Source organism: Anoplolepis gracilipes, chromosome 4 (genome assembly GCF_047496725.1).
Source record: "Anoplolepis gracilipes chromosome 4, ASM4749672v1, whole genome shotgun sequence".
In the NCBI taxonomy this organism is placed as follows: Eukaryota; Metazoa; Arthropoda; class Insecta; order Hymenoptera; family Formicidae; genus Anoplolepis; species Anoplolepis gracilipes.
Genome location: NC_132973.1, coordinates 14,006,292 through 14,020,374, shown reverse-complemented (window position 1 = coordinate 14,020,374; position 14,083 = coordinate 14,006,292). Strand labels below are relative to the sequence as shown.

Genomic DNA, 14,083 nt, shown 5'->3' with positions numbered 1-14,083 from the left:
ATTAAAACATTATTAGGTAAAAATTAAAATTATATTTATAATAAAATTTAGTTTAATTATGAAAAACGTAAAAAAATGTAACTTATTTATTGTACATGTAACTTATTGTATGTACGTATATAATATGTATATTATATGCATATCTTTTATATTAAAATGTATATTATGCAGGTATAACATTGTATTTATGGTATGTTATATATTATATTGCGTAAGATTGTATGAACATTAAGTATGAATTTTAAATATTATATTATATTATTAAAATAGTATATAAGATATTATTGCGTAAGAGATAGATTTAAGTTGCGTTATATTATATGTATGAATTATATTTATTATATACTTATTGTAAAAAGTAAAATTACACGAAATGGAAGAATACATACAATAACATAAAATTCCATTAATATTCTAGGTTTTCTTAATTGAGAGAGACGTATCGATAAATTTATTAATAATTCGATCTTTTGATCGTGATATAGACTATATCAATTACGTTTTAAAAATTTCTAATAAATTATATATAGGTCAATTTCGGATATTTCGTATAATTCTATGTAATAAAATTATTTTGAATTAAAAATTAAAATTATATTTTATATTAAATTTTGTATACACCTGCGCTAGCTCCTAATTGCCTTTCTCGGTGACGTTTTAATTAAATTTTGTAAAATATATTTGTAATATAATTAATTCTCTATATGTAACATTGAATTAATTATATATAATATGTATTTTGTACATTTTACAATGTATTTTATACATTTTGTAATATATTTTATATTAAATTTTATATCATATTTATTCGTTGCGAATACATTATCTTATTTCGGTATGGCGTTTCTAATTTCCTGAACTGAATAATTCATGCAGACTCGATCGATAGCTAATCAATCAATTCGATTTTTGATCGAATAGAGAATTCGAATTTCGTTTACCGCGGAACATCTCGCAATATCTTATTGACTTTCTGATTTCTTTCTTTTCGCATCCTTCTAGCATTCTCATCACATATCCTTCTGGCTATGTCTTATCTTTAATTTTTAATAAGGCATCGAAATTAATTAACCGAGTATATTGTTGCAAGAGACACTTATATAACTATATATATGATATATAAATGCATATTTATAATATATAATTTTATTTTATTTAATTACTGTAATTCTATTCATCAGTTGACTCATTTAATTCATCTATTTGTCGCTTTGAATTTACAATTATAAAAGCAGAACGTTTGATATATTAATTTCGGGAAAAGAAGCTTTATTAATTTTTGTTAATTAATGCCGATTATGCAATTGACATACTCGTACGCGATTAATAATATGTGTCTTCTAATCTCCTCGAAAGTTCAATTTTTATTAATAAAATATTTTACATAAATATCGGCAATGTACTTCACAAGCAGTAATATATCTTAAAATGCTCGAAAATTTGCTTCTGAGTTATTGAGAGAACATATTTCGCAAAGAAGGTATCGTTCTTTCCGCGGATCTTAGCGATACCTTCTTTGCGAAATATGTTTTCCTAATAAATATGGAAAATTTAAAGAATTATATATAAAACAACAATTTCATTCTAATTATTTAAACACGTTTCTCATTCCTTCCATAGGTCGCGTTCGGGGAGACACTATTAGCACTAACAGCATCGTTCATATAAATTTGGAAAAATAAAAAATGTCTTTAAATAATTAGAATAAAATTGTTGTTTTATAAATAATTCTTTAAATTTTCCAAATTTATGTGGACGACGCTGTTAGTGCTAATAGTGTCTCCCCGAACGCGACCTATGAAAGGAATGAGAAACGTGTTTAAATAATTAGAATGAAATTGTTGTTTTATAAATAATTCTTTAAATTTTCCATATTTATTAGGAAAACATATTTTGCAAAGAAGATATCGCTAAAATCCGCGGGAAGAATGAAACCTTCTTTGCGAAATATGTTTTCCTAATAAATATGAAAAATTTAAAGAATTATTTATAAAACAACAATTTCATTCTAATTATTTAAACACGTTTCTCATTCCTTTCATAGGTCGCGTTCGGGGAGACACTATTAGCACTAACAGCGTCGTCCACATAAATTTGGAAAATTTAAAGAATTATTTATAAAACAACAATTTCATTCTAATTATTTAAAGACATTTTTTATTTATTAATTGTTGTTTTATAAATAATTCTTTAAATTTTCCAAATTTATGTGGACGACACTGTTAGTACTAATAGTGTCTCCCCGAACGCGACCTATGTAAGGAATGAGAAAGTTTAATTCCGCAATTTATATTTGTTTTCTTCATTGAATGATTTCTCAGCTAATTAGTCAGCAGACATCGGGTCCACATTTGTAAGAATAATCAATTGCTCGTTAAATAGTTTTATAAAGACATATATTATCAACTTTCTCTGGCAAGCTTATAAGTCTTTAAACATTATAGTTTTTTTAAAATTACTATTTCTTTATCGAATAATATTCTTTTTATATCACTAGAAAACCACAAGCGCGCGCTATTCATTGTACATATATATAAGTTTATATATCATCAATTGAGTCATTTATATCATCTATTTGTCGCTTTGAATTTTCGATTTTAAAAGCAGAACGATTGATATATTAATTTCGAAAAAAGAAACTTTATTAATCACTGTTAATTAATGCCGATTATGCAATTGACATATTCTTGTACGCGATAGTAATATGTGTCTTCTAATATCCTCGAAAGTTCAGTTTTTATTAATAAAATATTTTACATAGATATCGGCGATGTACTTCTGGAGCAGTAATGTATTTTAAAACGCTCGAAAATTCGCTTCTGAGTTATTAGGAGAACATATTTCGCAAAAAAGGTATCGCTCTTCCCGCGGAATGAATAAGCATACTCGACCTTGTCTTTGACGTCACGCATTCCATAGTAAGAGGTGGTAAGAGAGGGGAGACCACGGCGTACGCGACTCGTGACAGCGGTGAGTCATTCATTTCGACTTGGGCGGACGTAGTGTGCGCACGTGTTTTTACTCCGACGTCTGCGCCGGCATGTGTGTCTCGCGTTCAGTCACCTCGAGGTCGAGCGCGCCGTGTACAAGTTTCTCGCGATGATAATACGTAATAATAATACGAATAATATGTAATAATATTACGATTAATCTTAACGTGTTAAAGTACGTCTAAAATGACTCCAAAATAAAATAATAACATTCGACCTTAGTGACATATAGAGTGCTATTGTTTTTGACATTTGTCTCGACTTCGTCGCGATCGCGATCGTGTTTTCGTTCATTTATCCTGATTTTAATCTTTCTTTCGTTGGAGTTTGATCGTGCCCGACCTGTCGACTCCAAGTATGATTCTCGCGTGTGATGAAATTGAATTTTCGATCGTTCCGAAATTCGGGAGTGCTGTCAAAGTATCGCGCGTAAAAGTGCGGGAGTGCCGTCAAACTATCGCGCGTTTTTACTTTTGTACGGTTTAAAATATTGCGCGATTTTATTTTTGTGCGGTTTCAACAAATTAAAAAAAATATATCGCGCGTATAAAACAATAGTTCCTGACGTCCCTTACAATCTGATTGTGAGAGGAGGAGGAGGCCTAGGAGAGGCATCCTGCATCGGCGGAGCAACCCTAGAGTAAGTATTATTTGTATATATTATTATTATTTGTACATTAGTTATTATAAATCGTGTATATGAATTAATTCGATTCATTTATTTGAATGATTTAAATAAGAGAAACTCAGAGACTTTTACATAAATCTTATTAAAGTTTCTATTTAAAAAAATAGTTCTTTTTTTAATTTATAAAATTATTTTATATTTATATATCTGTTTATTATTATACGCATCAAATATAAAATTTGACGAGTACAATAATAAATTCTTGAATATTAATTATTTTAAGCGCTGCTATAATTTTGATTTTATATTTGTATGTTATAGACAACGTAGCTTCAATATCGACAACTCCGCTGTTACGTATCAGTGTCGGTGAGTGTTTTTATTATATTTTAAATTTTAAAGCAACGGATTTGTAGATGTAAATTGTATATTGATATAGACTTACAATTAGAGATGTAGATTGTAGATAAATCCGTTGCTTTAACCCTCAGATGTCGATAGAGTCGCATACATAGCTTTGGGTCAATATTAAATTATAAAAAAATTCCTTTTTGTATTTATTATATATATTTCAAAAGAAAATTTTATATTATATTTTTCATTTATTTTTTTTAAGTTTTGTTAAACTAGATACTAGATATACTATACCTAAAATTGAAAGAGAGGAAAAAATATTCAAAAAATAAAAATATATGATATTTATTCCAGTCGTATGCAAGACATACATAAAATATTTATTTCAATTATATATTATAAATATTATATTTATTTCAATTATATATATTATAAATTTTATAAAATAGTTTTAAATATATAGATATTTAATGACTCGCCGACAAAGGGGTTAATATGCATGCTAATATATTTTAGATACACCGAAAAAATTATATTCTCAGTCTAAAAATGTTTCACTTTTATTTTTGTAATATCTTTCTTTAAAATAAACGTCAAAAGGATCCTCTTAGTTTAAGAGAGAAATTTTCTAAAGAATAGAGTAACTTCAGATATTCTTAGCATATAACAATATATACTGAATAGAATATTTTCATACTGTTATAGAGATTATTAAACCCAGTGATAACGAAAAACAATTTTACAAATGGGCATTTTTTTGCTGTTAAAACTGTGACAAATTAAATATATACAATATATATATATATATATACAATAGTTTAATTGAATTTATAAATAAGATTCAAAAAATATCACGTAAAAAAGAAAATTATTTCTATTTATTAAGAATATTTATTAAGAGAGCTTATAAAGTACGTATATTTCAAGTGCAATTTTTTCGGTGTATACATGATTATATTCGTCTTTTGCAATTTTTAACGACTGAATGACGGTACGCATTTAGAAAAGGATTGTAATATCGTACTATGCTAAACGATTTAATATAAAATATAAATCGTCTTATTTGCCGACGATAGAAGTTATTCTTCTTCCTATCGGTTAATTATTATCGTTGACCTTTGACTCGTAGAAATCGTGTCAAAATGAATAGCCAGGAACAACGAAAGGTAGGTCCTACTGGCTTGAAAAATACACGTGATCGATACTGATCAATACTGATCACAAAGCGTAAAAGATAATATGTATAATCGCGAATTCCCAATTAGGACTTCCTAAAATCTCGCTTTATCATAGGTTTTTGCTGGTATACCCAGCAAATAGAATAAATAGGTCTGCTAGGGCTCAAAAAGGCTATTAAAAATGTTTTTAAAAATAAAAAAATAAAATAAAATGAAGTAAAAATAAAATAAATTTTTAAAGTTATAAAATTAAATTTATTGTTAGGACAAAAATAAAAACGTAATTTTTTTCAGGGAAATAAAAAATACAAATTAACTAAATATAAATTACGTATAAAAAATTAAGAAAACAATGATAAAAAGAAGATTAGACAGAAATTAAAATTTTAATTTAATTATAAAAAATGTAACTAAATAGCATAAGATACACACGTTTAAGTTGCCTTATATTATATATATAAAACATTGTGATTTTGTATATTATGAAGAAACAATATTTATTACATTTTTTATATTGTATTAAAAAAAGTTTAGTTTATTGCATATAAATCCATATATAAACGTACGTATTCCTGTCTACAATTTGTGGATATAGCACTGACATAAATCGATTCATGTCCGTGCTACATCTATAACTGTTTTATCATCACTAAAAGTGGATGTAGTTCCAGGCGATTGTAAAATGGATATACGCGACGCTAGTATAGAACGTGGAAAAGCATTGACTAATTCACTCAAAAAAGATACCGTGGTCTCTCTCAGATTTTCATGCTTCTCTCTGATATAAATATATATAGAAAAACTTTTTATTTAAACATTTTTTTCATTACAACTGTATATTCAGATTAAAATAATTTTCTTTGTGTATACTATATAACGATACTTTGAAAATCAGGGAAAGATTTCAAAACATAATCTATAACTTTTGTGTTAATGTTATTAAAAAAAAGTTGTTCAATATATTTTATTTTAAAATTTAGTTCAGTAACATATATAAGTTTTTTTCTTACATATATTTTATTTATTTCTTATATATAATATGTTTCTTGATTTTAGTCTTGCAAAGTTTTAAGGTTCTTCTTAAAAAAAAAAATTGTCTTGTCTCTAAATTCAGGCTTAATTTCCTTCATCTCACAATGTTCATGTTTGATATAAATAGATACAATACATAATTATAATATAGTGTTATTGTACATGTTATTTGTAATAATTTAGAATAAAAATTATAGTAGAATAAATATATATGCAATATATATGTATATGTACAATGACACTGTAATATTATAACTATACGTTCTACAAAATTTAAATTACACTTTTGTAAATTTTACCAAATTAAATTTACCAAGTTATATATGAGTATACATATATATATGTATATGCATAACACATAAAATACAATATAAATTACATTTGCTTTAGCTTATATAATGCCTATGTTTTTTTATGATTTTTAACAATTTGTTTTTATTTCAAGTTTCATACCTTGACTAGAAGTTTAGTTGTCGACAATTGTCAAATGTTTTTTTAACTTACATGTGAAATATAAAGTTTCTAATTTTTAATAACTATTGTGCTATCAATTTCAGTTAGGTATTTAATTTTTTGAAATCGTAAGTAGTCGGAAACAGTAAACCAACATCTATTAGTGATCAGGATACATTTTTTTAATATGATTTTTTTACTATTGCACTAAAAAGAAACAATTTTAAATAATTTTATGCAAATATATCAAAGTTAATGATGTAATCTAGTAAGAAATGTATCAAGTTCAGTATCCTCTGTTCTTTCATCTTCAGTTTTAGCAGCAAGGCTTTCAAAATCAGGAGTACCTGCTTCTGCACCAATTGGAAAAGATGCTGCTTCTTCTTGCTCTTTTTCATTATTTATATCGCCAAGAGGAAACTAAAACAACATGTTTAATATTGGTTTATCATTCATAATCTAAAAAAATTTAAGAAAAAGAAAATGTAATACCTTTTGATTCCCTGAAGATTCAGGCCTCGATTGATCAGCTTCCGCCAACTCCTCGTTATAGCCAGGCTTAGCATTAGAAGTAGAAGGTAGAGTACTACTAGCACAGTCAAGTGAGAATGTTCCCTGATTGAATTATAATTAATTTAGATAGGGAATTTAATATGTGTATTATATAATAGAATTTTATACTTATTTTATATTATTGTTTACCGATATTTCCAAATGATCTATTAATGGTATTTGAGACGAAGCTGGAGAAGAGGCAGTGTCTACATGAGATGTCGCAACTAATTCAGTCATAGATGATTGATTTCCCAAACCAAAGCCCAAAATTGCACCGACATCCGAATCTTCGTCGCTAGATTGACAACTTTCACTTGGAGTTAAGTCAGGTGCCTCGTTCTATATAAAATTTTCATTAGTAACTACGTTAGTAATAGGACTCAATATTATTGCAGAATAATCCATATAAATGCACTTACATTATAACAAATGCAAATACTAACCAATGGATTATTTAGTGTTTGTGTATCTTGTAAAGTAGTGATCTTAGCAAGTGATCTTAGCAAGTGAGATCGCAGTCTGTGGTCCTCGCTAATAGCCTTAATTTCTCTTAAAATAATGATTAGAAAATCGGGTCGCTTTTTATTCACTGCGATGAGCGAACTGATTGCCTCTTTCATCTCTGAACTGTTCATAATAAATTACTCGAATTTAACATATATTTTTATACAATAACAAAAATTATATACATATGTATATATATATATATATATATATATATATATATTCATTTTTTAATTAATAGAGGTATCTTAATCATTTTGTGATAATAAATCTTAAGATTTAAACCTGAGATTATTAAAGATGTTATCGTCATTCGTTGTAGATGTTAATCGAAAAGAACTATGAGCTTCTTCCCAGAGATTATCAACTTGTTGAGACATCTCATTTGCTATGATATTGCTACGACTAGTAACGTTTTCTCTCTCTTGTTGTTGTAAATTTGATGGTTGTAGGTTTAATGAATATTGCGCTTCTGCACCAATTAATGGTAAAGGTAAATTATCAGCTCCTTGTTCTCTATTCCTCTTGTCTTTCCTTAAAAATCAAATAAAAAATGTATATACATATATAAAAATAATATATATATGTATCAAATTATAATAATTTTTATTTGCCATACATCAGCGAACTGTTGACACTACTTCCGCTTGTATTAGTCGCGTTTCCAGAACATGTTGAATTTGCTATAACTACTGGAGAATCAGTCATTGTCTTTACGTTTCCTGAGAGCAGATTTTGCCGAGAATAACTGAAAATAAGAAATGAAATGGTTAAGAAAGGCAATTTATATTTATAATTGTATGTAACAATGGAAATATCAAAATTTATATTTAAAAAAAGTTATACTGATACATTAAACAAGTGTCTGTTATAGAAAAACATAATATTAAGTTAGAATGGCAGAAAAGAATGTATTTAAAATGAAATAAATCACAAAAAGATATCAATATTAGCATAATTACTGTCACACACTGCATGCGCTGCATTAATATTAGTTATCAAAAAATTTAGATCGACGATATGTTCCATCCAATCATGAAAAATTTGTTTACGTACCTATATGTATATACCTACCAACAAATGTTTTCCTTATTTATTTTTTTGTTTGTATTAACCACATAGAGGATTATTTAACTGAATTATGATATAGGCTAAACGTACTTAAATATCAATCTTAAACAAGGGTAATTATAATTGAAAAATATAAGACGGAAAATGATAAAGGAGATTGTGATGTTTATTACTATATTATGTAATGTAATACATTAGACTTACAGAAAAATAGAAAACAAAAACGCGCGACTGATCTCTGATCAAACTACGAAATATTATGAAATACGATAAATATGGAATAATATAGTACAAATTTTTGACATTAAATTTTTTCTTTAAAAAATCTTTAAATAATTTGTTTCTACTGATTGTTATTTAATTTGATTAATTTTAGAAAAAAGATGAATATCTTTTTTTATTACGGTAATTATCTTCAAAATCAAATGTAATGAGTAAAGATTTTTAGAGAAAAAAATTTTTTACGCTCAAGTAATTTAACTATGAAAATAAGAGTAAATACGCAATAAAATATAATTTTCACAAATCTACACTACATTTTTGTAACATATCAGAAAAGACGAGACATGTACTCGTGTCGACTTATAAATCAATTATTTTACCTTCGAAAATTATCCCAGTAGTTGTTTGCTCTATTACCAGGAGGTACTTGATTATTCAACTGTTGCTGCTGTTGTTGTTGTGAGTTAGAAGTAACTATCGGAGTATGCGATAACGCTGTTGAAGAATTAGGTAGTGACACAAGATTTGGTAAAGACGAACTAGGAGGCAAAGTTGCATCCAACGTATCGGTGAGATTATGAACGCTGCGACTCAAATTAGAGTATTCCTCCTGACTTTCGACATTGTTGACACGCGGTATTTCATTTTGCGATCTCACTTGTAATTGCAGTTGAGAAATAGCAGCGCGCATGCTTTGTAACTCGCGTTGCTGCGCCCACAGAAGCTGACAACACTGTTGTACTGTCGTACCCATCATTTGCAGTTGTTGAGCTTGCGAATTTAATAATAATTGTCGATAATATTCAACTGAAGCTACAACAAAAAAATATATATCTCATTTCCTTTTTTAATCTTTTAATTACATTTTGAAATATTATCCTTAATTTAATATTTTACCATGTTGCCCTTGATTTACGATAGACGCAGGTGGTACAGGACAAGCCGACCAATTATTAAATCCACCATTTTCAATAGCAGTGATTTGTGGACCAATATCCAATAAATTGTCTGACGTAGATATGCCATCCACACTTTGCTCGTTAGAACCTCCTCTACCTATAGAAAATATCTATTATAAAAATATACTGTTTAATATTATTATACATATAATAATAATATTTACCTGCGGTAGTAGGTGGCCAGATATTTGCAGGAGTGCTGGTATGACTAGCTTGTGAACCCGAACTTCTTTGACTATTGTGGTCTGACACTTGGACATCTCGATTCGCATTGGACGGCTGCGTTTGTTCCTATTTTTTCGAAGAGTTTATATAATTGCAATGAAATAAACAAAAAATATATATATAAATATTCAAACCTTTTTTATAAAATCTTCAAGTTGACGTCTTTTAGCTTGCATAGGTTGAGTCTCTGTACTAACATTATTACTCTGCTTCTTTTCATTTGCATTTAGAGGTATAAGCGCTGGAGGCGGGCTTGAAGATGAAAAAGAAGACGAAGAAGCAGGATGAGTAACTCCGGATAATGGTTGCTTTAAACGTTGTAATTCAGCTCGCGTGGCTTGAAGCAAAGCCGATTGTTCCTTAAGTTCTCGAGTTACGTTCTAAAGAAAAGAAACGTGTTGCAATTTACACATTATATTAAAAAATATTGTAATCATTGCTTATTACCAGTATATCTTCAAGTGTAGGCACGGAATTTCGAATTTTTCCTTGACCAATATCGTCGCTATCGCTTCGGCATTCAAATGAAATGTTCGCCACATCTTCGGTAATCCCAATGTCTGCTGCACCTTCACAATTCACATCAATATCTTGTTCAAGTTCGGAAGTAGACTCCATAGAATCGCGGATTCTTGTACCGTCTTCCATTAGAGCTTTTATATGTGCGAGCTGCGCTTTCATTGCCTCTAATTCCGCGGCTTTATCTCTAATTGTGTTTCTTGAGCCTTCAGAATGCTAGACAATACAAATACAATAATAATAAATAATAATTAAATGCAAACTTGTTTGTAGGACATAAAAATAAATATACATCTCGGAAATATAAAATTGATCTTATGTTAGCGAACTAGTAAGCTCAAAGGGATAACATAGTTTAATAAAATATCCTTGCATTTTAAAAATATTTAAACAATATTATACAGAATTATTAGTAAAGGTGAAATTGTGTCTAGTTATTTGTTAATTAAATGAGTTAGAGATAAATATATATTTTTTCTAGAATAAGACACACAAAATAGTAATCAGCTTTCAACAGTATTATAAAATAGATAAAAAAAGATTTTACATATTATATAAAAATTATAAATTTGTATATTATAAGATGTATATTATGTGATTGTCACTTATATCATATTAATAAAATAAAAATAAAAAGAACTAACACAACTGCCTCTATCAGATGCCTCTATGGCTTGTAATTCCGCTACAAGATGATCCATGTGTTTCTTCTTTGTTTGAAGTTGTGCTAATTTTCCTCTTAACACCGCCGTTTCTGATTCAAGTTGTTCGACATTAATTGGATCCGATAAAGAAGCACGGTTGCCTTCCCACGTAGCCGAATTAGATGTATTCTCTTGTTGATTCTCTTGTTGCAGAAGTATTTGTTGCGCCTGACGTGCCTCATTCAATCTTTCTCTAACACGTATCTGCATGCCCATCAAGTTAGCTTGTTGCTCTTGCAATTGTGCAAGTTTGTTTTGATATTCTTCCATATTACTCCTTAATCGCATCTCTCTATTAGCGTCGCCGCGTTCATCTACATCTTCTCTTCCGTTTTCACCGTTCTATGCAAAATGTTCAAAAATGTTCAATTTAAAAAAAAGATCATAATTTGTAGTCAATATTTCAATAACTATTAAATATTAATAACCTCATCTCCGTGATTATGATATTGCTCCAATAATTTGGATAGCTTTGTCTCGCTATCTTGAAGATCCTCCACCATTCTATTTAACTTTTCTTTCTGTACTTGTGCGCGCTATAAAATATTTATATCGTTACATTATTAAAAAATAATTTAAATAAAATTCTATAACATAAAATATTAAAAATATCACATAATATTGTTGCACACATAACACTTACAAGATCGGAAGATTGACTAAGAGATTCCATCATTGTTGCAGTGATTCTAATGTAGTCTCTGATCTGATTTAATCTGCTTTCTACTTGATTTCTATCAGGCTTTAAGAAATATAACAAAATTAAAATTACAATAATCATTTTTAAAAAAATATAAAATTAAAATATACTTTATATAGTACAGTACCATCTTATTCACATTGGAGGGCTTAGTTTCTTGTGGCAATTGTGATGGTGATTGAGTTCTAGGATCAATAGGTGGTACCATTTTAAACCAAGGTATGTATTCTTCTGCACTATAATTGCACTGACTTGCCGAGCTATGTGATGCTGTAATAACGAGTAAAATTACAAATAATGTTCACTATGATAGCAGAAATGTGTGTAAATAGATAAATATATATGTACATTCACCAAAATCAGATAAATCTTGATACGTAGTAAAATATGAAGGCAGTAGAGAGGAAGCTAATCTTGTGTTGCTATTCTTTGCTGCTCTTGATACCCTTGGTTCACGTTCACGCTCACTCACTGTTTGCCAGCTCAATTGAAACTAACAGAAATTTTTTTTATGTAGATAAAATATTTATACAAGTGCAAAAATAAAGGTAAAGTGATTAGAACAATGCCCGCAGCTCTACTGGTTACCAATGTGGTTCCACTTTTGTGAGTATTCTTAGAGCAAGAAACCCCACTACTCTAAAGCCTATTAATAGATTGAATTCGATACTGCTAGGAGCAACTTAATAGCATATCTATATCAGTAAGTTTCAAGCATCTTGTGTTGTTAAATATTTTTAATTCTTGATTTCTCTTTTAATCTTTCTATATAATTATTTATATGATTCTATAATGTAACTACTTGTAAACATTTATATATTTTATACAAAGTACAAAAAGAAAGTAAATATAATATAACAATAATTTACATAATAATTCTTAAAATAATAAAGTTTAACGATTAATATTTACTTTGTGATAAAAATAATTATTTAAAGAAAGTCAAACACATATATAATGATAAGAGATGCGTTGTAGGTTTTTTCTTAGTAATTGGATACATCTCTTAAGATAAAAATAAAACAAGAAAAAGAAGAGAGAAAGAGAGTAATAAAGAAACAAATTTCTCTCTTGGTGAATTTACCAAATTGTTCAAATGCTGCGGATGACCGTGATAAGCCGAGCGGTTTGCGAGCTGCTGATTAACGGCGGACTGCTCTCGGTTTCTATCGTTTCTTCGATTGCTTTTCGGCAGGGTGCCCGTGTTGCGGGGACCACCACCGCCGTTAACACCGGGAGACATCGCCGTTTTCTTCTCTCTTTAGTTAATGAATACAAAACTACACACTATTCGACTTTGCGACTCTCTCGTAGCAAATGCTACGATGCTCGATACGCTAACCTTCACCGCAACGATCGCGTTATAAACGGTCTACGTGCTTCTAGTTTTATTTACCTGGAGAATACGCGAGCGACAGAAAACTCTCACTTTCCCGACAGAACGAAATCAGGACGACGAAAAATGCGTGCCCGCGATTCTCGTAACTGTATTTCGACGATGCGAAATCGCATCCGGCAATCCGGCTGGTCTTACGTCAAAATACTTGGCAGACTCGATTGAAGGATTACTATAAATAAGACAGGCCATTGACGTGTTTTGCCACGATGATTGCAATGATGTATGTATATCAATCGCAGCTTTATTTTGACAACGATCAAACGGTTTCTAACAGCCCATACGTCACACGCAATATAGCGGCCATTTTTAAATCTACTCACTTCTGCTTGCGTATATATATGTATATATATATATCGGATATGTACATACATACATACGGCTATATACATGATTTTTTAATACTTTGATATTCACAGTTTATATTGGAAAAGAAGTTGAAAACATTCATTTCTTGTATTGACAAAGTCTGTTATGATATTTGACTCTAACAGAATTGGTAGAAAATTTGTACATTGATAAGTGTGCGCTGTTTTTGATTGCGAGCAAATTGTTTTTGTTGACAAAAAAATGTGTTGAAATTATATTTTTTG

General features: G+C 29.0%; 1 protein-coding gene across 3 annotated transcripts; it reads right to left on the bottom strand.

The window, feature by feature from the left end:
• Positions 1-6,158: 6,158 nt before the first annotated feature.
• On the bottom strand, positions 6,159-13,812 carry Cmb (combover). 3 transcript variants are annotated; one of them, XM_072890365.1, is made up of 18 exons: positions 13,491-13,812; positions 13,179-13,353; positions 12,443-12,587; positions 12,222-12,364; positions 12,038-12,136; positions 11,823-11,930; positions 11,335-11,736; positions 10,619-10,906; positions 10,306-10,551; positions 10,111-10,237; positions 9,885-10,043; positions 9,368-9,800; positions 8,314-8,442; positions 7,980-8,228; positions 7,634-7,817; positions 7,338-7,529; positions 7,128-7,250; positions 6,163-7,055 (listed from the first exon to the last, which is right to left on the bottom strand). In XM_072890365.1, exons 2-18 carry the CDS (start codon positions 13,335-13,337, stop codon positions 6,888-6,890), a joined length of 3,354 nt encoding a protein of 1,117 aa, XP_072746466.1. In that variant the 5' UTR covers positions 13,338-13,353; positions 13,491-13,812; the 3' UTR covers positions 6,163-6,887. The 3 variants fall into 3 exon arrangements, with proteins under 3 accessions (XP_072746467.1, XP_072746466.1, XP_072746468.1); XM_072890366.1 differs by having other exon boundaries at positions 6,159-7,055; positions 12,449-12,587; positions 13,179-13,812; XM_072890367.1 differs by lacking the exon at positions 13,179-13,353 and having other exon boundaries at positions 6,165-7,055; positions 13,491-13,811.
• Positions 13,813-14,083: the final 271 nt, after the last annotated feature.

Bases quoted from the DNA above. Each gene is read 5' to 3' on its own strand.
- Cmb (XM_072890365.1), bottom strand. From the start codon at position 13,337: ATGTCTCCCGGTGTTAACGGCGGTGGTGGTCCCCGCAACACGGGCACC. The intron at 10,907-11,334 runs GTTAGTTCTTTT...TGTATTGTCTAG, and splicing joins CATCTGATAGAGGCAGTTGT to CATTCTGAAGGCTCAAGAAA. The intron at 10,552-10,618 runs GTAATAAGCAAT...TCTTTTCTTTAG, and splicing joins CTACACTTGAAGATATACTG to AACGTAACTCGAGAACTTAA.